This window comes from Cynara cardunculus (genome assembly GCF_001531365.2).
Source record: "Cynara cardunculus var. scolymus isolate 2C chromosome LG 2, CcrdV1, whole genome shotgun sequence".
NCBI classification, from domain to species: Eukaryota; Viridiplantae; Streptophyta; class Magnoliopsida; order Asterales; family Asteraceae; genus Cynara; species Cynara cardunculus.
This window is the reverse complement of record NC_037529.1, coordinates 68,346,047-68,371,512: the sequence shown is the minus strand read 5'-3', so window position 1 is coordinate 68,371,512 and position 25,466 is coordinate 68,346,047. Positions and strand designations below refer to the sequence as shown.

Sequence of the window (25,466 nt, the reverse complement as noted above, 5' to 3'; positions counted from 1 at the left end):
ACCCAAAGATGCAACATTATTGGTTGATGTGGGTTAGCAAAGTTTGCACAAAATATTGGGTTAGTATTTGAACCACCCTCTATATATATATATATATATATATATATAGAGAGAGAGAGAGAGAGAGACTTAAGATCATGTGAAACTAGACTGTTTTCATGGACCTATACTATATTTCTACATTTGAAATTTCATAGCAAATGCGCATAATAGATCGATATGAACATTATGAGTTGTCCCGTAATAAAACCAATTGTTGTTGATACCTTCTCCTCGATTCCTTCTTCTCCTTCTTCCATATATAATAAAATATTATTTTTCTCTCATAAACACCAAAAATTCATATTGACATGAATATCATAAAAAAATTATTTCTTGATTCTTCTTTTGGGTAACGTATTTTCAAAACTTTTATTTTGATACCTAAGATGTAAAGTTTTAAACATTTAAGTATCCGGGTAACTGATTCAATACTAATTTTATATTAAAAAAATGCATGCCACTAACCACATCAGCAAATAATACTGAGTTAGATACCAAATCATTCGCCATATCAATATAATAACCGGTTAATGTTTCAACCGGTTATCCGAGGTTAATTAATTTCCCCAATTTGATTTGAAGGTCGGTAGGCTTTTATGTGAACAATATTTGTGGTGCAGAATTTTGGATATGATGGCAGCTGCATAACACACATTTTTATGTTGAATGGGTCAATGTTTTTTTTATTCCCAATTTGGTATAAAAAAATTTAAAAATTTAAAAAATAAATAATAAAACAATCTATTAATATATTCTACTAAAAACAACGTTACAGCTTATACATATTTAATGTTTTAATCAAATAAATATGAGAAATTTTCAATATTTTATAATTAATCTAATTTTGTTTTACGACTTGATCTTCACCTAATAAAGAGAGCAAATATGTATATATAGGTTTAGGATCATGTGAGACCAGTTTGTTTTCGTGAGACTATTTTTTTACATATGAAACTTCACAGTATACTGCAATCTTCATAGTGTATTAGTGTTTTTGTTGTGAATGTTCGGATTTTTTTACCTTCATAATGTTTTGTTATGAAGCTTCAATTGATAGTAGAAAACATATATAGTTAATGAATGACATACATAACTGCCATCTAGGTCTCATCTTGAAAAACATAAAACACCATGTCTGTCGTGACGTGTAATGATTGAGGTTTGATCTCGTAGCCACATCATACCTCGCGACATTTCGAACTTTGATAGAGTCCCTTAAAATTCAAAGACACGTGTCATCATTTCTGGAAAATATATTGCATTCTGAAAATTACATCTCTACTTTAAATTTAAAGAAAATTACAAATTTGTCCTTGGTTCATAACTTTTTACCTGCCTTTGGTCCAAAATCAAAATAAATACAAAGATACGCCTTGTGGTTTACTTTTTTTTTTTGCAGGCTTTGAGTTCCTGTCATTAATGTCGTCCTTAAATCCTCCGTTAAGTACAACATGTGACCCTTATACAAGGGGTAATTTTGTCCTTCTACTACTTTCTTTAATTTTATATACTTCATTTTTTCTAGAGGTGTTTAAACAACCATTTGACCGCTCAAACCAATTAAACCAAGTAAAAAAGTACCGTTATTGGTGGTTTGAGTGGTCTAGAAGTCAAGTCTGATCTGGAAAACAATCAAACTGTTTGATCCGACCTAATTTGTGGTTTAAACGTCTTTTTGGAGGGGTCTATACCCTACCGACCACCAAAAAATGCACAGACACAATTAACGTCAACCACCATGTCTTAACAGCATCTCTAACAGATTATCCAAAACTTATTTAAAAATAAATAATAAAACCTCAAAATCTCCAAAACAAAAATCCATTCAACTCCAACAGATTTTTCATTTTAAAAATTACAACATTTAAAATATTTCCTTTCATATAATAAAACATTATTTCTCTCTTAAAATTTTTATTTTAAAAGTTTTTTATTAATAAAAATATATTAAATAACAATATTTTGTATTTTTTTTATAAATATATTAAAATAAAAAACACATATAATATCTTTAAGGGGTTGTTTGTTTATCTCTTAATAGTTCTATTAAGAGACAACATCTGAATCGTTAAGAGGTGAATCTTGTTTGGCAAAAAAAAAAGTCTGTCTCTTAATGGTTCTAAAACCCTCTGAATGATTTTGTATTCTGGATCTCTTTTAAGCATTAAGAGCCCTAATTTCATTATACACAATTACCAAAAAATTATATTTCATTTTGCATTATATCATGAAAGCTTTTTAATCATTTTGACAACTTAATCATTCTACCCAAAACATTCAATAATTGCTAAACAAACTCTAAATCTCTACCTCCAAAAAAAACATTTTCTCTAAAAGATGACATAATTGGTGACGAATCGTGTGGTAAATTTTAGATAAAGATGAAATCAATGAAGGTTCCATGGGAATTGGGATTCAACACAAGTCACATCCACTGGGCTCCACTTCACAATATTGGGGTCGGGTCAAGTCTTTTGGCCCTCCACACCCTTCTGCACACCATCAGTTTTGTAGTTTCAAATATAACAGCCTACCCAATTTCACACCACTCGTATCAATTTAATTGGTGGCTAGTATCGTATCAACTATTTAAACATAATTGATACATGATGTTAAAAGTTGTATGTTACGGTAATACTGTATTGACTTCTTTTTTTAATTATTTATTAATTAAAATTTAATTGGTATCGTATATGATTGACTGATACATGATATTAGATTTTGTATACTAATTATAATTCTACTGTCTCTATATAAACCTATAATCCACCATCATAGATCATGATCCCCTTTACAGGATCACCACCACTATTCGTCAATGGCGGCACCCACCTACCGGTTCTTAATTTCCTTCATCTTCTCCTTCTATACCCTAATAACCACCGCCGCCGACACCATGGCCGTCAATCAAACCATAACAGATGGCCAAACCATCATCTCAGCCGAAGAAACCTTCGAGCTCGGCTTCTTTAGCCCCAGCAACACCACCAACAATCGGTATTTAGGAATCTGGTACAAACGGCTAGCAGCCGGCACCGTCGCTTGGGTCGCCAACAGAGAAACCCCAATTGCGAACAAATCCGGTGAGTTAACTCTCAATCCCGATGGAGTTTTGGTGCTTCGTGATTCAATCACCAATAGAATCATGTGGTCGTCTAATGCAACATCTACTATACAAAATCCGGTAGCTCGATTGCTGGATACCGGAAATCTGATGGTGGTTGACGGCGACGATGATTCAAATGATCCGGAAAATTACATTTGGCAGAGTTTCGATCATCCTACTGATACATTTCTACCGGATTTGAAGTTTGGGAGGAATTTGAAGAAGGGGGTAGTGACGAATTTCACATCGTGGAAATCCGATGATGATCCATCTGCAGGTGAATTTATGATTTATATGGATTTCAATGGTCTCCCACAGGTTTATCAGAAAAGGGGAGATCAGATTCAATATCGACTTGGATCGTGGAACGGTCTTCGATATACCGGCATGGCGAGTTTGAAACCGAATCCGATTTTCACATTTACACATGTTTCGAACGAAAACGAGATTTACTACAAATTCGAACTGATTAACAAGTCGGTTCTGACGAAGATGAGGATAAGTCCGGCCGGCGATATGGTTCGGTTGAATTGGATTACCCGAACCCAAGGATGGTTTTTGTTTTCAACACCTACGGTTGATAACTGTGTCCGATATCAATTATGTGGGCCCTACGGGAGTTGCGATATCGAGCAATCTCCTTCGTGTGCATGTTTGAGAGGGTTTACGCCCAAGAATCCAACGGAATGGGGTGTGGCAGATTGGACGAGCGGGTGTCGAAGGGAGATAGCGTTGGATTGTGGGGTCGGAGAAGGGTTTCGGAAGTACTCGTGGGTGAAGTTACCGGATACTCGTAAATCGTGGTTTGACCCGAATATGACGTTGAAACAATGCGAGGTGAAATGTAAAAACGAGTGTAATTGCACGGCGTATGCGAGTTTGGATATTAAATACAATACCGGGTGTTTATTATGGTACGAAGAACTTGTAGATATCAGAACGTATTCTGATGCTGGACAAGATATATTTATACGATTGGCTGCTGCTGAAATAGGTACATTTTATTTTATTTTTAATTTTTAATTTTTAATTTTTTAATTAAAAATGTAGCTATTTTTCTTGGAATTTTTTATTTATAGAAAAAGATAAAAAGACATCAAGGAGCAAGAAGAAAGTGAGGATGATCGTGATCCCTATAGGAGTCACTGTTCTACTACTAGGAGTATGCCTATTTTTGATCTTAAAGAAAAGGAACTCCAAGGCACACGGTAACATCTTTATTCTTTTATTTGATTACTCTGTTCGTTTAAACCTTTATATATATATAGAGAGAGAGAGAGTATGTTAACCGTTCATTTAATTTGATGAATATGTTATTTCATAAAAAAATTTATTGTTTCCTAATATAAAATATTGATCATAATTAATGAAAATTAGTCATCTTTCATAAATATTCAAATCATAATAAATGAACTTTCATCATTTACATAAGTATCTCAATTGATTGGGTTGCATTGGTTGTACAAATAGACATGGTTGCAAACCACCCAATTTGTACAAACCGTGCAAACCACCTTCATCCGTCGATTTCATTGTTTAATCTTACGAAATTTTTTCATGAAACTGTTTAATCTTGTGAAATTGTTTCATATAATACTTTTTTGATAAAGTTGTTCAATTGTTTTATATAATACTTAATGAAATTTTAATGACATTGTTTCATGTATTTCTCTAAAATTAAAGTAATGAATATGATAATATCCATGATTAACACCCTCCACAATAAAAATGATTAATCAACCTCTCAAAATTACAAAAAAAATGAACAAAATGAAAAATTACGATTGGTTGAATGAGGTTTGTACAAATGACATGGTTTGCAAAGTAAACCTCCTCTCTCTCTCTCTCTCTCTCTCTCTCTCTCTATATATATATATATATATATATATATATGTATTAAAGATTCTTTGAATCAATATTGAATTATTGATTATACATTTTTAGCTTCCACAATTATCTTACTAATTATATTAGTTACTTTATCGATTTCTCGTTAAAAACTCACTTTTTTGTTTTGATTTTGAAACAACTTTATTTCACCAATGAAACAAAACATGGGTTGATGTAAAATGTTTTGATAATACAATGTTGTTTCACCAATGAAACAATGACATTCATCTCTTTTGAGTATAACATCCTTTCACCAATGAAATATTACATCTATCGGCTGATTTCAAATGGTTAAAAGTGGGTTTTTTTAGTAATTAATATATTTAATAAAATAATTATGGACGTTTAAAACATATGGTTAATATTAATTCATAGAGTTTTTAACTTATAGACGGTTTTGTACCATATATATATTATTGAAAAATATCGTGGCTGCCATATTAATTTTATGTCTTCTTTTATCAATAGGGCGACGTGATTCAATTAAGAAAGACAGAGAAGAAAGTCAAATATACGACTCCAGAGATAATGATCTAGACCTACCGTTGTTTAGTTTGTCCACACTGCTGAGTGCGACCAATAACTTTTCATTTAACAACAAGCTCGGCGAGGGTGGTTTTGGACCGGTATATAAGGTAACATTAGTTAAGTCTTGATTAGACCCACATTCGACATTTATTCTTACTGTTTAGTTTTGTTTACGAATACTTGAAAAACAAACTTCTGAAGGGATTTCTAGACGACGGACGGGAAATTGCGGTGAAACGGCTCTCCGATAGTTCCACACAAGGCGTTGAAGAGTTCAAGAACGAAGTAATCGTCATTTCCAAGCTTCAACACCGAAATCTTGTCAGGATTCTAGGATGTTGCGTTGAAGGGCAAGAAAAGATGTTGGTTTACGAGTACATGCCTAACAATGGGCTTGATTTATTTTTATTTCGTAAGTATAACGTCACGTAATACATGATAATATAAACAACTTCAGTATTCAAGAGAAAAACACTCAACTGGACCCAACCATTTATTTATTTTGCAGAAGAAGCCAAGAGAAAAACGCTCAATTGGACCCAACGATTCCATATAATCAATGGGATTGCTCGAGGTCTACTTTATCTTCATCAAGATTCTCGGCTACGAATCATCCATAGAGATCTCAAAGCTGCCAACATTTTGCTTGATCGTGACATGAATCCGAAGATATCAGATTTTGGCATGGCGAGAAGTTTTGGAGGAAACGACAACGAAACAAATACCAACAGAGTGGTCGGAACATAGTAAGAACGTATTTTCTAATAATTTATAACTTCTATATGTTTCTCATTGCATGAAAATTAGCACTGATAATTATATACCCATTTAATTTACCAACTTGATCAAATCAATACAGTGGATACATGTCCCCAGAGTATGCCGGAGATGGGATTTTCTCTGTAAAATCAGACGTATTCAGTTTCGGTGTGCTGGTTCTGGAGATTGTAAGTGGGCAGAAAAATAGAGGATTCTTTCATCAAGCGCACCATCACAACCTCCTTGGACACGTAAGATAAAATATGATATTATATTAAACGACTTGCCGTTTAATTTTTAAAAACGGTTGACTTATGTTGACTTTTCAATCTTTAGGCATGGAGGCTCTATAAAGAAGAAAAGACTTCGGAATTGGTTGATGCTTCTCTCGATGGGTCAATGTTTGAAGTTCTACGATCGATCCATGTGGCTTTATTATGCGTCCAGAATAACCCGGACGACCGACCAACCATGTCTACGGTGATTATGATGTTGAGCAGCGATGGTCCACTTCCGATACCAAGACAACCTGGTTTTTATACAGAAGACACTAAATTTGGACCGGAGAATTCTGCTAGCATGCAAACAGATAAGTCGAATAACGAAATTACGATTACACTTTTAAACCCTAGATAGACTTTAAGTTTCATTTTTGCGATGTATTATTTTTTAGATTTATACTGCAACATGTAAATATTTGTAATATAAAATCAAGGGTTTGTACACAGAGTAACTGAAAGCTTTGGGCTGGTTATATTATTCAAAACTGTTACACTGAAAACGATAATATTAACGTCTGATAATAATTTTTTTGAAGGCAAATAAAGTAATATTTATCTATATATATTATAAAATATTTGACAAAAACTCTTAAAAACCATTTTTATGCATAAAGTACTATTTATTGATGCATATTACTTGAAATTCAAGATGACAAGTAAATTATGCGTAAATACAACTTATTAAAGTTTCATGTTTGAATTCGTGTAACTAACTACAGATAAACATAATCAAATAGAAGACAAACATTTTACTTTAAATATAAAAAAAATATAATTAGTATAATCATTGATTTCTTACAAAATACTTAATTATTATATTTATAAAAAATTATATTATTAAACCAAAAATTAAAAAATAAATTAAATAAATACACAAAAAAGATAAATTTTAAATAGTTAGTTTAGTACTAATATCAATTTTTTTTTTCCAATTTCTTATGATATATCTTCATATTTTTTTTTCAATTTCTTAAAACTACATAAAGATGTATTATGACATCAACTGAAACAAAAAAAGTAAACATTAAAATCGATATGTATGTCGTGAGAACATATTTTTTGGTCCCCTACCCATGCTTTGAACCCAACCGGTCCCTATATATATATATATAGAATGGTTCAAACGAGTTATGAGAACGTGAGAACATATTTTTATTATAGTCAATCACATGTGATACCATATTCCATCACATATGATACACATGTGACAGTGACACTAAATTAGAGACGTGAACGAAGGTGTGGCCCAACCTAGGTTGCGGGTCAAGTCATCTGTACACCATTAGGCCCCTTCACGGGTATTATCGCATGTGATAAGGGGCTCTTATGTGATGCTATAAATCCATTACATGTGATACAAAGTCAGAGACATGGATGATCTTTGGCGTAATCTAAGTTGCAGGACACATAGTCTGCAAACCACCAGGTCCCTTGCGTTTTCATAAAATGAAGGTGTTCTCGTATAAACCTCCACCTCCACATGCATACACACACACACACACACACACACACACACACACACACACACACACACACATATATATATATATATACACACACACACACATACATATATGGTCGAGGGTCCAAACGAGAACACCTTCATTTTACGAGAACGCGAGAACACTCTTGTCACATGTGATTATACGCGTGAGGGGACCCTGTGATGTGCGGACGACGTGTTCTAAGACGTAGGTCGTGCCAAAGGTTGTATGCGCCTATGATTTAGCATCACATGTGATGGTCTTGATGGATTATAATATTATATCAACAACACCCTTATCACATGTGATAATACTTGTGAACTTACAATAGATATAAACTTATAGTACACAAAATGCTACCCTGACATGCCACCAATTAGGGGTGCTCAAAAACCCAACCAACCAAAGCCAGTGCGAAATAACACAACCCGGTGTCGAGCTGAGTTGTAAAATCTTCGAACCATAGGTATTGGGTTGGTACTAATCACGGTCGTTTGAATCTAGCCCAACCCAGTAAACCCAATATTCTTTTATTTCTTAGATTAATATAATTGTTAAGTCTCTATTAATATGTACATTAGACAATTACATAATCATATACCCTCTTCAAATACATATATTTTCATTTTATTCCCCATCTCTATATAACTCCATATATATGTTCACTAAATGTGATTATGTGAACATATATATGTAAATTGAGAAAAATAATTAAATGTGATATACTTCAGATTTAAGAAGTATGGATGACTGTACCAAATGATTGATCATGAAAAAGGAATCATAAGTATAGAAAACGTCATATTTAAGGTTAGGAGAATATTTTTACGCACTAAATTATGAACCTGACCAACCCGACTAACCCAATCAACCATATGAGATTGATCGGGTTGAAAATATTTGAAAAGACCAACTCACAAATCTCAAATTAACCCAAACCAAAGTGCAACCCAATTAACCCGTACGATTTGGGTTGGGTTACACTTTGGTTTGGGTTGAGTTGAGACTTTTGGGTTGGGTTACTCAAATATCTTCAACCCGTTCAATCCAACCTATGAGCCCAGGGTCGCATAATACCCTGTAGTAAGGACCAGTTTCAGCAATTTTTGAATCTCCGACAATGTTTCCATTTTCTTGGTGTAAATTGAGTTTGAAACCATCGTTTGAGAAGGGGGCAGAGCTAGGGATGACTTTTGGAGCAAAAGAGAGGATTTTTAAAGCTTTTCTATCATTTTCTTCTTGTTTAATTGCTTCAGTAACTAGTTTCTTTATTCCACAACAGTGTAACATTTAATTTTGGTTTATAGATTCCTATCTAAAGATTTTTGAACAATCTTGCTTGAATTCTGTATGAATGTCATTATCTTTTGATTTACTAAAACCCTAACTCGACAATTGTTTAGGGGTTTTGATAGAAGCCGAATAATTGTGACGATCAATCTTTATAGATTCGACATGACTTACCACTATTACAATTTATCCTATGATTTAAGACAATTAGAACTTATTATTTACCAATTTCGCACCCGTCATTAAACGTTGCAACTTCACATCTGACGTGTGTTTTACAAGGGACAGGTGACAGGATAAAAACTAATTTTAAATAAAAATTAATGTCATTAATTAAAAAAAATTGAAATGCCAAAACTTTATAACCACCACTAAGATTCTATGAAGAAGCAAAGAACAACAACAAAACCAACAACCCAGTTTTGAAAAGGCTATGTGAGTTTATTTGTTTAATTTGCCGTACATAAATATCATATATTTAACAAAAAGATGCAGAAAGAAAGAAACTCCAACACAAACACACGCAAAAGAACTAAAAGACAACCACGAAAAGCCCAACTAAAAACATCCAAACAGTTCAACCACTTCAATAAGCAAATTAATGTCATTAATACGTCATTAAGTATCATTAATATATAATGCAACGTTTGATTTATCTATACCATCTAGGATTGGAAGGATACATTAAATGGTTGTTTGTTTACCTCTTAATAGTTTCATTAAAAGACAACTTCTCTGAATCGTGAAGAGGTGAATATTGTTTGACAAAAATTTTTTTTTGCCTCTTAACGGTTCTAAAACCTTCTGAATGATTTTGTATTTTGAATCTCTCTTAACCACTCAGTGCCCTAATTCTATTGTAAATGATTACCAAACAATTATATTTCATATTGCACTATATCATGAGAGTCTCTTAATCATTTTGACCAAGTAAAACACGTATAAAAATATAAATATTTAAAGTTTGATTAAATTAATTAAGAAAAAATTTCTTAATCATGAAATTAATACAAATTATAAAAAGACAAACCTATATACATGAGCAGATATAAACAACCGTTTATCAAATGCTTGTTAAGTAAACATTTGATGGATGTTATTTATCTTTCAGATAACCATGACAAAAATCTATAATCTTATTTAGGGGTCGTTTACCAAACACTTACCCGGCAAGCATTTGTCGGGAAAATTCAACACTATCATTTACTTATCTGGTAATATCAAATCGTTGTACAAAAATGGCTTCATATGTAACAATTTACCCGGTAATTAGTGTTGACCGTGATAAAAGTCGTTGCCCTCACTTACCAGGTAGGACTCTCAATCTTTGCCTTATTCTTACCGGGTAAGATTTTTGATTCTTGTCATATTCATCTAGTAAGGTAATGTAACTTGGTAAGCGTTTACCCAAGTAAACATTTGGTAAACGATCCCATAGTCGGTAAGTGAGAAATAAGACTTAAAAGTTTATCAAGTAAAAATGTTTACCAACAATTCATTTTGATGGCTAAGAATGTTAACTAATAAAATAAGAGTTATAAAAAAAATATAACATGTTAATTTATAGAACGTCAACTCAATTAATAATTATATAAGTTACGGGTGTGGACTTGCATGATCAAAAACAAATTTAAAAAAAATATATTAATTGATGATTTTAAATAACCGTTACATATAATATGAATAAAAACAAAATTTGTCAATTACATAAATCTTAATTAATTAATAATTTTTCTAAAGAATAATTTTAAAACCATTTGTTACAATTTTGTTATATGATTGAAAAAAAATAATACGTCACATCATCACCATTATTATTCGTGTGCACGTATCTTTGTTATCTTATTTTGTAGTATAATCAAGAATTGTAGATGTAACAGGACCCCCAAAAAAATTGAAACATCGATCTCCCTGTATAATTTGCTTTTTTTCATTTATTAGGTTCCATATATAATCACCGTTTTGTAATTATAAATAGGGCAAATTGCATGAAAAAATAACGTACTTTACTTGATTCTTATTTTAAGTAACATACTTTCAAAACTTTTATTTTTGTACCTAAGATGTAAAGTTTTAAATATTTAACCAGTCATCATGCTGATGTGACAAGTGATGTGATATCCAACTCAGTATTATTTGTTATTCAATCTAATTTATCTCATCATCGCCACATTAACATGATAACCGATTACCCAACTACTTAAATGTTTAAATTTTAAGTACCAAAATAAAAGTTTCAAAAATACATTAATCAAAATAAAAATCATATTAAAATATGATACGGTTTCCCAAGGTTATCCGATCATTCATTCATTTCATTGCATCATACATTTGTAAAGTTGGCCCACAACTAACTTAATTAATGCCAACTAGAATTTATTTAATTATAAGTCTTCTATTCAACCGTATATATTAAAAACCAACAAATTAACAGTCAAATTCACATATGAATAACAGCCACAAATCTCGTCCACATCCTTTTTTTTATAAATCCGAAGCAGCCACAATAATGGAACCTCCCCAGTTGACCTGACCACGTTTTACTACCATCTGATATTTAAAATGCATGCAAAAATCATTGGGATGATAACCCCCATTTAAGTAAGATCTTGAAAAGCTCCATGAAAATGGAAGCAACCTTCATCTTCGTCTTCTTCATCACTTTTTCTTTCTATTCATTGTTAATTTCTATTACGGCAGCAGCAGACACCATAGCTGTGAATCAAACCATTAGAGATGGTGAAACCATTGTTTCACCCCAACAGACCTTCGAGCTCGGCTTCTTTACCCCTGGAAACGCCACCCAAAACCGATACTTAGGTATCTGGTACAAACGGCAAGCCACCGGCACCGTTGCATGGGTTGCCAATAGAGAAATTCCGATAAGAAACAACTCCGGCGAACTCACTCTCCATTCCGACGGAGTTTTGGTGCTTCGTGACTCCACCACCAACACAATCGTTTGGTCAACCAGTTCACCTGGAACAACCACTGGAAACCCGGTGGCGAGGCTATCGGACAGTGGGAATCTTGTGGTCGTCAACGATGACAATGAACCAGAAAACTACATTTGGCAGAGTTTCGATCACCCTGGAGATACCGTTTTACCGGGAATGAAGTTTGGAAGGGATCTGGAAAAGGGTATAGTGACAAATGTGACGTCATGGAAGAGTGTTGATGATCCTTCTCAAGGTACGTTTATGGTTTATATGGATTTCAATGGATGCCCACAGATATTTATAAAAGATGGAGATGTCATCCAGCATAGACTTGGAATATGGAACGGTATTGGGTATACTGGCATGCCAACTTTAAAGACGAATAATCCCATATTCACATATGAATATGTTTCTAATGAAAATGTTACTTACTCGGTTTTTAATCTGATTAACGCATCAGTTCTTACTAAAACGACGATAAATCCATCGGGAGATCTTGGCTGGTTTAATTGGATCGATAGAACCCATGGATGGTTTCTTTATTTGACACCGGCTGGAGATAACTGTGCTCGATACGCGTTGTGTGGGGTTTACGGACGCTGTGATATCCAGCAGTCGCAATCATGTGAATGTTTGAGAGGTTTTACACCAAAAAGGCCCGATCAATGGGATATATCGGATTGGAGCGACGGGTGTCAAAGGGAAATACCGTTGAATTGCTCTTTTGGCGAAGGGTTTCGTAAGTATTCATCTATGAAGTTGCCGGATACTCGACAATCGTGGTACGATACGAATATGAGCCTCGAGCAATGCCGGGTGAAGTGCAGAAATGAGTGCAATTGTACGGCTTATACCCAATTGGACATCAAGTATAACACTGGTTGTTTGCTATGGTATGATGAATTGATCGATATGAGGACATTTCCAAATACTGGACAAGATATATACATAAAGATGGCTGCTGCAGAATTAGGTAATTTATACATACATACATATACACATACATACATCCTTACATACATACATACATACGTACATACATACATACATGAGAATTTCTAATAACAGTTATATATATAATCACAGCAAAAGATATGAAGGTTTCAAGAAAAAAGAAACAAGTGGTGGTAATTGCGATCCCTGTAGCAGTGGGATTGGGAATTCTACTGGGAGTATGTTTGTTGATCATAAGGAAGAAGATGAACAAGAAGCTCAAGGGACAAGGTAACTATTTTGATGTGTTATATTTTGCTCTTAAACGCATTACAACAAAATCGGGTTTTAGACGTCGAATATGTTATACATTGTCGTTTTGATCGAATCTTAGCTTTTGTAGTTTCAGTAACTCAGGATCCAATTGAACCAAAAGACGTTATCAACGTCCCGTTGTTCAAGTTGTCCGCGTTGCTAGTTGCGACCGACAACTTCTCGTTGAATAACAAGCTTGGCGAGGGAGGTTTCGGACCGGTTTACAAAGTATTATTCAATTTTGTCTTTTAATTTCAATCGTTTATTCATATTACTTTGATTATAAATGCCTAAAACATCAACATGTGAATTTATGAAGGGATTTCTAGAGGACGGACAAGAAATTGCAGTGAAACGGTTATCTACTAATTCGTTGCAAGGCGTTGAAGAGTTCAAGAACGAAGTTACGTTCATTTCCAATCTTCAACATCGGAATCTTGTCAAGATTCTAGGATGTTGCGTTGAAGGGCAAGAACAGATGTTAATTTATGAGTACATGCCTAATAAAGGCCTCGACTTGTTTCTTTTTGGTAAGATCTACATCAAACCATATTGCTTTCGTTAGACTCGTGAGACCACATAAATAATATTGAACCTTCATAGCAGAACACTGTGAAGGTAACCATTCACCGTGTTTTTGCTTTGAAGTTTCGATGTCTTTTGTACCTTCACAATATTTCGTTGTGAAATTGATCTTACGGATCTCATGAAAACATGTTGTTATCACGTGAACCAAACCCTGTATATATTAGGGTTAGTTTAATCCTTTGAGACAAAAACTAATGAATCTAGCCTTTTCTTATAGATGAAACCATAAGCAAAACACTCGGTTGGTCACAACGATTCCATATAATCAATGGCATTGCTCGAGGTCTACTTTATCTTCATCAAGATTCTCGGCTACGAATCATCCATAGAGATCTCAAAGCTGCCAACATTTTGCTTGATCATGACATGAACCCAAAGATATCAGACTTTGGCCTTGCAAGAAGCTTCAGAGGAAACGAAACCGAAACAAATACCATAAGAGTGATGGGAACATAGTAAGAATTCATATAACTTTGTTCTATATCCATATTTCCATATTGATGTTTAGGGTTTTACTCGTTTCGTCAAGTAAACAACCATCGAAATTTCTTAAGAACCCGTAAATGTCAAGTTTGTTGACGGGGTTTTTCAATTGATGCAGTGGGTACATGTCACCGGAGTATGCAGGAGACGGGATCTTCTCAGTTAAATCAGACGTATTCAGTTTCGGTGTTTTAGTGTTGGAGATTACGAGTGGGAAGAAAAATAGGGGATTCTCTCACGAAGATCATAACCACAACCTTCTTGGACATGTAAGATAACGAATTATTTGACTTTTAAATGTCGAATCGGTTAATTTTTTATCGTAACGTGTCTTAACTAATCGATATAAATTTAGGCATGGAGACTTCATAGAGAAGGGAAGGCTTTGGAACTAGTCGATGAATCCTTAATCGAAACAGGTCACACATTTGAAGTGTTGCTCTCCATCCGTGTGGCTTTACTATGCGTTCAACACGACCCACGAGATAGACCCAACATGTCTACCGTGGTAATGATGCTGAGCGGTGACGAGAGTCGGTTGCCAGAACCGAAACAACCTGGTTTTTATAAAGAAGATGATAGATTTGGGCCCGAGAATTCATCTAGCATGCAAACACAGAACTCGAACAACGATGTCACCATCACACTTATGGACGCTCGGTAAACTGTCAATTTTGAAACCCGAGAGCCGATATTAGGGTAATCGTACGCTATGTTAGAGAATATTTTAGATACATATCTTGTAAATTCATTAAGGGGCCGTTTACCAAATGCTTATCCGGGTAAGTGCTTACCAAATCATATTACATTACCGGATGAATATGGTAAAAACCACAAATCTTACCTGGTAAGAGCGAGACGAGGACCAAGAGTCTTACCCGATAAGTGAGGGAAACAACTCTTACCACGATAAGTGTTTACCGGGTAAATTGTTGCAAACGATGCCGTTTTGAAGAACTAAAATCTTATCCGGTAAGTAAATGATAGTGTTAATTTTGCCGGTAAGCGCTTACCGAATAAGTGTTTGGTAAACGGCCCCTGATAGATATCATTAACATCATGTAAATATGGAAACCTAAATATTTCATGTAACTCTTGTACTCTATATATTTGTTTGGCTTATGGAACAAGAGGATAATAAATCTCCGTACAATAGAATCAGGTTGATAAGACGTCAAAAATTTCTAAGCATCTTAATAGACTGTTTTATAAGACTTAATTTATACGACTCAAAAATAAAAAATAAAAATCATATTTTAAATGCGTTGTAATAAGTTTATATAACGTTTTTGGACATCGTAACTAGTTTTTTATAACATTTTTATAAAAAAAAGTTGTATTAGCTAAATATTATAGGACGTTATTTTGAAAAAACATCCTATAAAAAGATAGTGTCCTATAAAATAGCTAATAAGACGCATTATATTAAAAGTGTCATTAGAAAATGGTTGAGACACTCAAATGCGTATAAACTTATTATAACGTCTTTAGATAAGACCATACTTTACTTTTTGGTCATATAAATTAAGTATTATAAAAACAATTTATTAGGATGCTTAGGAATTAGTGACGTCATGTAAATTTATTACTACGCCTTTAGATAATACACTTTATATTTTAATCCTATAAATTAAGTCTTATAAAACGGTCTATTAAGACGCTTAGAGATTGTGGGGGTCCTATAAACCCAATTTTGTTGTAGTGTGTCTAGGGTAACGTCGTCGGTGACTTCGCCGCGGCAACCACGATGACGGAAAAGACGGACACCATCCCCCCAAAGGACGATTGTCATTTTATAAGTTCGAATTTTCTAAGTTTTTTCTTGGTCCTTGGTCAAAATTAGACTTTTTGAAGGGGAACTTTGACTTTTGGCAATTTGAATGTGTTCGTAAAGTTGAACTTTGATTTCTCCTTCAAATTAAGATCATAACATTCTTATAAACAAGTGTGCATTCATTTGGAGACCATTTACCAAATGCTTATTCAGGTAAGTGTTTATCAAGTAACATTACCTTATTGGATAAATATCGTAAGAACCAAGAATCTTATCCGGTAAGAGCGAGATAAGAAACATAAGTTTTACCCGGTAAGTAAAGGCGACGACTCTTACCACAGTAAGCGTTTACCGGGTAAATTATTGCATACGAAGTTGTTTTAGTGGACTAAAATCTTACCCGGTAAGTAAATAATAGTGTTAAATTTTACTGGTATACATTTACCGGGTAAGTGTTTGGTAAACGGCCTCTTAGGGATATTAGTTATCTATTTTTACGATACAGATGAATGTTTATTTTTTATATTAATCTAATAAAATCAAAAAACTTATTTTTACACAAAATAAAAGATTGCAAATTAATATGAATATCTAAGTATAAAAAACTAAATCTTTAAGAGACTTCCAAACAAAATTCACCTATTAACGATTCAGAACATGGCTCTTAATGGAACTATTAAGAGGTAAACAAACAACCTCTTAGTAAATCATCATTTGTTTGGTATCAAAGTTATGCTTAGGTATTTAGGAACGAAACATCTAAACTAAAACAACTCGAACAAACAGATAACGTAACATTAACGCCAACTAGTGTGTGGCTGACACCTACAATACCATCCGTGGAAAAAAACAAGAGGTTTGGTTAGAACTGACACAACCGTGTGAAGATAATGAGTACGACATGACTGTACAAAGCAACGTTGGCCTATTCAAAACCAACGATTATGCATATGGTTTACAAGTTTCAAAATCCATTTTTATCCCGGTTTATAACAGTTCTTTATTTTTGTCAATTTCTAATTTTCTTAAAACAACATGGTAAAATGTGTTAGAAATAACGTGTTTTAAGCATATAACGTCGTTGTGCTGAGGGTGTTTCACTGTTTGTGTCGGAACCCACGTTGCTAAGACATTTTCTCACAATACAGATCGACAACGATTGCGACATCGGATGTCTTTTTGAAGATGTCTCTTTGTTAAGGCACGTGAAGCATACGATTCTGGTCAAAAGGCCTCACAACCAAACAAATTTGTGAATGTTTTCTTCAACATGCTAACTTAGGAGAGAGAAACAGGGAAATTTTGCAAATGAGTTGCATATCTTTTTTTAACTGAAAAAGACCATTTAATAACAGAGAGATTGGTTTATACTGATTTCTAAAATATCTGTGGTTATCAAACGAACCTTATCTCTCAACTTCTGTTATAACATTTCAATAAGTTGTTATTTATACCTTTCAATCACATTTTCATTCACATACCACTCATATAAAAGAGGGTATGAATAGAATTGACTCCGATAAATCTAAGGACTTTTCCGTCAAATCACAAAAAACTAATCAAAAGTCTTGACTCTTGATGATGAAGATAAAATTACAAAACTACCCTCATGGTCCTTCCTCTCTCCTTGGGAAACAAGAACTTCATTTTTATCATGTTTTATTTTAATTATTGTTGATTTTAATTTATCTGTTTTTTTTTTCATTAAATTTGTTTTTAATTATCCTTTTTTTATTTTTTTTATTAAATAAGTAATTTTTAATTATTATTGTTATAATCTATACTATATTATAAAACATTTAATAAAAACTCTTAAAAATCATTTTTAATACATGAATTATTGTTTATTGATGCATACTACTTAAAATTCAAGATTACAAGTAATTTTGCATAAATACAACTTATTAAACCTCAAATTCTAAATTTGTATAATTAAGATAATTATTGAGTTCTAACATAATGTTTAATTATTTTTCTTTATAAAAAAATTATATTATTAAAACAAAAACAAATTATTTTTTTATTAAATCTAAATTAACTTATAATAAAAAATTAAATTAAAGAAATTACAAAAAAAAACGAGACCATTAAATAGTTAATTTGATATTAATATCGATTTATTTTTTTTCAAATTTATATTTCATTCAAAAACTAAAAACATTATCGTTTTCTCAAAATCATATAAAATAATATTATATTGATAAAACAAATAATAAAAATTAAACATTAAAATAAAATTTTAACTTATGTATTACCCTTCTCGTTTTTTTAGTATAAACTCAGTCTGGACCTTGTCCATTTATGGAATTATTTAATATATTAATTAATTAAATTTCGTTGACTTTGACGCAACACAAATTATTTTATTTGAAACCTCCCCGAAAAAACGTAATTTTGTTGGGTTCTATCAACTCTTTGACTATTCTGCAAGTCATCAACCATTATTACAATTTACAAATATCACAGGAACATATGAGCCCACGTTAAAGCATCCAACCACTTCATCAATGGAGTTACTTCCCGTTTTCTGGTTTTCCACCATCTTCTTCCATGCACTGTTCATATGTACCAACGCATCAGACACCATGATTGTGAATCAAACCGTTAGAGATGGTGAAACCATTGTTTCACCCCAACAAACCTTCGAGCTCGGCTTCTTTACCCCTGCAAACACCTCAAAAAGCCACCGGTATTTAGGTATCTGGTACAAACGGAAAGCCACCGGCACCGTTGCATGGGTTGCCAATAGAGAGATTCCGATCAGAAACAACTCCGGCGAGCTCACCCTCCATTCCGACGGAGTTTTGGTGCTTCGTGATTCCACCACCAACCAAGTTGTTTGGTCGTCAACTTCATCAGAAACCGCGGAAAATCCGGTGGCACGGTTATTAGATAGCGGGAATCTTATGGTGGTCGATAGAGACGACGGACCGGAGAATTATATCTGGCAAAGTTTCGATTACCCCGGAGATACGGCACTCGCCGGAGTGAAGGTTGGAAGGAATTTAGAAAGGGGAGTGGTGACAAATCTTACATCATGGAAGAATGTTGATGATCCTGCTCAAGGCCAGTTTAGGGTTTATATGGATTTCAATGGATTCCCACAACTATTTCATAACAATGGAGATATGATTCATCACAGACTTGGATCATGGAATGGTCTTGCATTTACGGGTATGCCCGGAAATCAAAATTCGATTTACGAACTCAATTATGTTTCAAACGAAAACGAGATTTACGCCATATTCAATTTGATCGACAACTCGATTTTTAGTAGGTTGAGGTTAACTCCGGAAGGCAATTTGGATCGGTATAACTGGAATAACCAAACACACGATTGGATTGTAGTTTCGACACCCGTATCGGATATGTGCGTTCAATATGCGTTATGTGGGGTTTACGGGAGCTGTGAGATCGAGAAGTCTCCACCTTGTGGGTGTTTGAAAGGGTTTACGCCAAAAAATCCACATCGATGGGATTTGGCCGATTGGAATAGCGGATGTGAAAGAGAAATAGCGTTGGATTGTGGTGTCGAGGAAGGGTTTCGAATGTATTCATCGATGAAGTTACCAGACACCCGACAATCGTGGTTCGACAAGAATATGAGCATAGAGCAATGCGAGGCAAAATGTAGAAGGGAGTGCAATTGTACGGCTTATACGACTTTGGACGTCAAATATCATACCGGGTGTTTGTTATGGTATCACGAATTGATCGATATGAGAAGGTTTACAGACGACGGACAAGATATATACATACGAATGGCTGCTTCCGAATTAGGTAAAGTTCGATCTCCTTATACTAATTGCATATATTCGCTACCCAGGACTACATTTTTCTTAGATCCTCGTCTCGAATGGTGATTCTTTTAACCGTTGGATTCGTACATCCGTTACATATAGATCATCAAATCTCCTTTTACGAACGTTGTTTTTTACTTTTTTGAGAGAAAATTGCTCAAAATAGCTATTTTTATCGAACAATTTTACCTCTTAACCATTTCTCTCTCAAATTTTCTAAAATGCCACTGCCTCTACAAGTAGCAATTGCAGAAGAGTCAAAATGTATAAAGAAGTTTTTGAACATAATTTGTAAGTACAAGGACTAAATCTGTAAATTAGTTAAAGGTAGGTTAGTAAGTATATGGACTTTTATACATTTGGTCTCTGGAAACTTCTTCATTTTTCACAATTGGCGAGTAGTCATATTTTTTAAATTTTTATAGAAAAATGGTTAAAAGGTAAATGTATAAGATTGAAATGGCCAAGTGTTTAAGTGTTATAGGACACCAACAATATCTAAGTGCCTTAATAGATCGTTTTATAGGTCTTAGGTTTATAAAACCAAACGATAAAACATCATATCTAAACATGTGGTAATATGTTTATAGAACGTTTTTGGACGTCTTAATATATATATATATATATATATATATTGAGACATTTAAAAAAATGAAACATTGTATTAGCTATTTTATAGAACAATTTTTAGAAATGTCCTACAAACACATCTTTTAATAAAACATTTGTTTTTTATAAGACATTTTTTAAAATAGTGTCCTATAAAATAACCAATACAACATTTTATTTTAAAATTGCCCTATAAAATAACTAATACGACGTTTTATTTTAAAAATGTTTTATGAAATAACTAATATACATTTTTAAAATGTCTTGAAAAACTTGTTAAGACACATAGGATACTTAGACAGAAAAAAATTTAAAAGGTTCCACATGTTCTAATTAATATTAAGTGGTTGTTTGTTTACCTTTTAGTAGTTCTATTAAAAAGCAGGTTCTGAATAGTTAAGATATGAATCTTGTTTGGCGAAAAAAAGTTTGTCTCTTAATGATTCTTAAACCCTCTGAATGATTTTGTATCCTGGTACCCCTTAACCATTCAGCGCCCAAATTTCATTGTAAACAATTACCAAACAATTACATTTCATTTTGCACTATATCATTCCGAATTTCCGACCACTTACCTGTTGTTTGATAGTTGTTGAATGGTTTGGTGCAGAATGATTAAGTTATCAGAATGATTAAGAGACTCTCATGATATATTAAAAAATGAAATATAATTGTTTACAATAAAATTATAACGGTTCAGAGACTGCCTCTTAATAAAACTACTAAGAAGTAAACAAACAACCTCTTAATCATTTATGCACCAAACCGTTCAGCAACTGTCAAAAAGCTCATAACTAACACCTGTTTTTATTTACAGAGAAAGATAAAAGGGTCTCCAAAAGCAAGAAAAAATTGATGATCATTTCCATCCCTGTAATACTTGGATTAGCCATTCCACTAGGCCTGTGTTTCTTGATCATCACCAAGAGGAAGTTGAAGGCACAAGGTATATAATGTGTTCTCATTTTTAAATGGCCTTCTGTTTTTGATCAAAAATTAGGGTTTTCTAATGTTTTTGGGTCATAAACTAGAGTCTTCTAAGCCGCTAAGAGGATCGTTTTGGATCCAGTAGTATATGTACTCACTACAACAAAATCGACTTTATAGGACGCCTAGATTGGCTAAGCGTCCTAAAAGAATACTTCATAAAACTTAGGTTTATAGGAACAAAGTATAAATCGTCGTCTCTAAAAGCGTTACAATAGATTTATAAGACGTTTTTGGGCGTTTTAATAAGTTTTTTAAGATGGTTTTAAAATAAGTGTCCTATAAACTCATCTTTTTAAATGACATTTGTGTTTGTTGGACACTTTTCAAGTAGTGTCGTATAAGATTAGTTAATACGACACTTTATTTAAAAGCGTCTTAAAAAACTTGTTAAAATGCCTAAAAACGTCTTATAAACCTATTGTCACACTTTTACGTAGGACGTTTTCTTTGGTTGGGCCTTGTAATAATTAATAACTATAAAGTGTGTTTTTAGAACGTTTCTACATTTTAGGCGTCCTACAAAGTCAATTATGTTTTTAATGAGTTCTCGGGATTGCACAGGGAGGATCGGTCAACAAGATGACATTCTAGACCTACAGTTATTCAGTTTGTCCACACTGCTCGCTGCAACCGACAACTTCTCAGACAATAACAAGCTCGGGCAAGGTGGTTTTGGACCTGTCTACAAGGTACAACTAAATCACGAAACTTTTTTATCATGGACGAGAGATTACAATATGCGTAAGTAGCTGAACATGTTTCTTATTAATTTGAAGGGACTTCTTGACGATGGACGAGAGATTGCAGTGAAGCGGCTCTCCGAGGATTCCACACAAGGAGTTGAAGAGTTCAAGAACGAAGTTATCTTCGTTTCCAACCTTCAACATCGAAATCTTGTCAAGATTCTTGGGTATTGCATCGAACGGGAAGAAAAATTGTTGGTTTATGAGTACATGCCTAACAAAGGACTCGACTTATTTCTATTTCGTAAGCGAATATAATGATAAATCCCGATCAAGAATTCGACACAACCAACTAATTAACGAGCCAAGTCTTTTTTTTTCAGATGAAAGCGTAAGCAAAACACTCGATTGGTCACAACGATTTCATATTATCAATGGGATTGCCCGAGGCCTACTTTACCTTCATCAAGATTCTCGACTACAAATCATCCATAGAGATCTCAAAGTCGCCAACATTTTACTTGATCACGACATGAACCCGAAGATATCAGATTTTGGCCTTGCAAGAAGCTTCAGAGGAAATGAGACCGAAACAAACACTAAAAGAGTGGTCGGAACGTAGTAAGATTTCATAAACTTCAATCCATTATTTTCCAACTCTCCTACACGACCTAATATTTTGATGCAGTGGATATATGTCACCAGAATATGCCGGAGGTGGGATTATCTCAACAAAATCAGACGTATTCAGCTTCGGTGTTTTAGTATTGGAGATTGTAAGTGGGAAGAAAAACAGACGATTCTTTCATCAAGCTCGCGATGACAACCTTCTTGGACATGTAAGAATATTTCGTTTTTGAACGTCAATTTCGTTGAATTATTAACGACGGATCTTAACTCATCGATCTTTAGGCATGGAGACTCCATAAAGAAGGAAAAGCTTTGGAACTTGTTGACCTGTCTTTGATCGAGTCAAGCCGTATATTTGAAGTGTCACGATCGATCCACGTGGCTTTGCTTTGTGTTCAACACAGTCGAAACGATAGACCAAGCATGTCTATGGTGGTTATGATGTTGAGTAGTGAGGGTCGGTTACCAGAACCCCGACAACCTGGTTTTTATTGTCAAACAGAAGAAGATAGATTTGGGTCTCGGAGTTTATCTAGCATTCAAACACAAAACTCGAAAAATAACGTGACTATTACACTTTTGGAGCCGAGATAGATATATAAAAACTCTCACTTTCGGAACCCGAACCCTTATAATGCTGATGAATAACATGTAGCATCATTTCTCTTCATGAATTACAAATCGACACTGTAGCATCATTTCTCTTCATGAATTACAAATCGACACTCCTCGTCGTTCCATCTCCCATGTCGTTGCTGTCGTTCTTCACCCTAGCAGCCACTCAATCGCTCATGTTTTGGGGGCACAGTCGAATGTAGACATCATGAACACGACGTGCAGGGTACCGGGCTTAAGATTGGGCAACCATTCCCCTATGTGCCAATCGCTAATGTCAAGCGACAAACCACAAGGGTGGTGCCCGTTGGCTTGAGTTTGGGCTTCAAAGGTCAAAAGTGTCTGGAGGTCACAGGTTTGAATCCAAGGAGAAATAAAAATCCCCTTGTGGCCACAGAGGTTCAAATGCGGTGACTCCGAGCTACCCGCGAAGTGGGTAGTCGCCTTGAGATTAGTCGGCTCACATAGCGGGTTGCATATCCAGGTTAATAAAAAAAAAATGTCAAACGAGTTTTCTTATTTCTTTTATTGCTAACCGTCGTGTATATTCTTTTGAAATACATATCACTAGTCAACAAATAAGTTTAACAAGTTCATGATGTCATCTTTCATAAAAATAGTTATGTATTTACTCTCACACATTTATATGTTGATCTGACACTGTTAAGACGCGTTCGAACGTGTCACTATAAAGAAAATTGATTTTATAGAACGTCTAAAAGGTAGAAACGTCCTAAAAAAAGTGTTTTATTAGACTTAAGTTTATAGGAGCAAATGAAAAAGTGTTCCATCTAAAGTGTTATAATAGGTTTATTTGGGATGTTTTAACAAATTTTTAGGACGCTTTTAAAATAAAATCTTTCTCTCACATGGTAATCATTTTCGGGGTGTTCTTCATATTTGGAGAGAAAAAAACCTTCTATTTCCTACTTTCTCCATTTTGGATATAGTTTTAGCGTATCTATTGGAGCACAAAATAGGTATAAAATCTCTATTTTCCCCATTTCAGAGAATATGGTGGAAATGCACTAGATTGATATTAAACCATTCCTCAATTAACATCATATTTTTTATCGCTGACAGGTTTCCCTCGTCGATCCGTCGCTCTTACTGATCTGTCGCTGATAACATCACGCACGACCTTTTAACCCATAGACTATCAAGGAGAGATCCGACCATTAGCGACGGTTTTTTGCATTGCTGATAGTCCTTAGGTCTGTAGTGGTACGAGGATATTGAACTTTCTAGAAGGAAGAAACTCAAAAATGGAGAACCTTGACCAAACGAATCTAGATATGTTTGAAAGTACGACTATCAATACATGTTGTCATTAATTAATAAGGATTTTAGTTAAACCATATCTATCAGTTACGCATAAACATTTCCTCTTCAAAAACTAATGACGTAGTGTGTATATATATATATATATATATATATGGGCCTATTCAAGGGAGAACTGAGTTGTTTGTGGTAACTGTGATAACCAATATTAACCACAAATCAATAGATAAATTAAAAAAATTATAAATTTGGTAATTTTAAATTAAAATCTTAATGCAAGAATATTTTTGGTATTTTAAAACTCTCATTTCTCCTCTCTTCTCTCTCCGGCCATCGTCCTCTAGTGATACCATTATGATACCTAAAAATATTGACTCGGTTAAACAAAAGATACATTGTGATACCTAATCATATATAAGATGCATAGTGATACCACTGTGTTACAT

At 33.9% G+C, this 25,466-nt stretch overlaps 2 protein-coding genes and 1 pseudogene across 2 annotated transcripts; all 3 read left to right on the top strand.

Moving 5' to 3' along the window:
* Window positions 1–2,889: 2,889 nt before the first annotated feature.
* On the top strand, window positions 2,890–4,138 carry LOC112506363 (G-type lectin S-receptor-like serine/threonine-protein kinase At4g27290; the record flags this gene model as incomplete). Its single annotated transcript, XM_025110369.1, has 1 exon — window positions 2,890–4,138. A coding segment is annotated over exon 1 (1,200 nt), but the record flags the coding sequence as incomplete, so codon positions are not given.
* Window positions 4,139–4,243: 105 nt separating this feature from the next.
* LOC112506362 (G-type lectin S-receptor-like serine/threonine-protein kinase At4g27290) lies at window positions 4,244–15,302 on the top strand. Its single transcript, XM_025110368.1, has 13 exons — window positions 4,244–4,356; window positions 5,507–5,673; window positions 5,768–5,978; window positions 6,075–6,312; window positions 6,426–6,576; window positions 6,662–6,960; window positions 11,998–13,292; window positions 13,412–13,543; window positions 13,656–13,795; window positions 13,887–14,097; window positions 14,373–14,610; window positions 14,757–14,907; window positions 14,994–15,302. The coding sequence occupies exons 1-13, from the start codon at window positions 4,269–4,271 to the stop codon at window positions 15,300–15,302; spliced, it is 3,630 nt and encodes a 1,209-aa protein (XP_024966136.1). The 5' UTR covers window positions 4,244–4,268.
* A 2,691-nt stretch (window positions 15,303–17,993) lies between these two features.
* Window positions 17,994–23,718, top strand: LOC112506360 (annotated as a pseudogene).
* The last annotated feature ends 1,748 nt before the right edge of the window (window positions 23,719–25,466 follow it).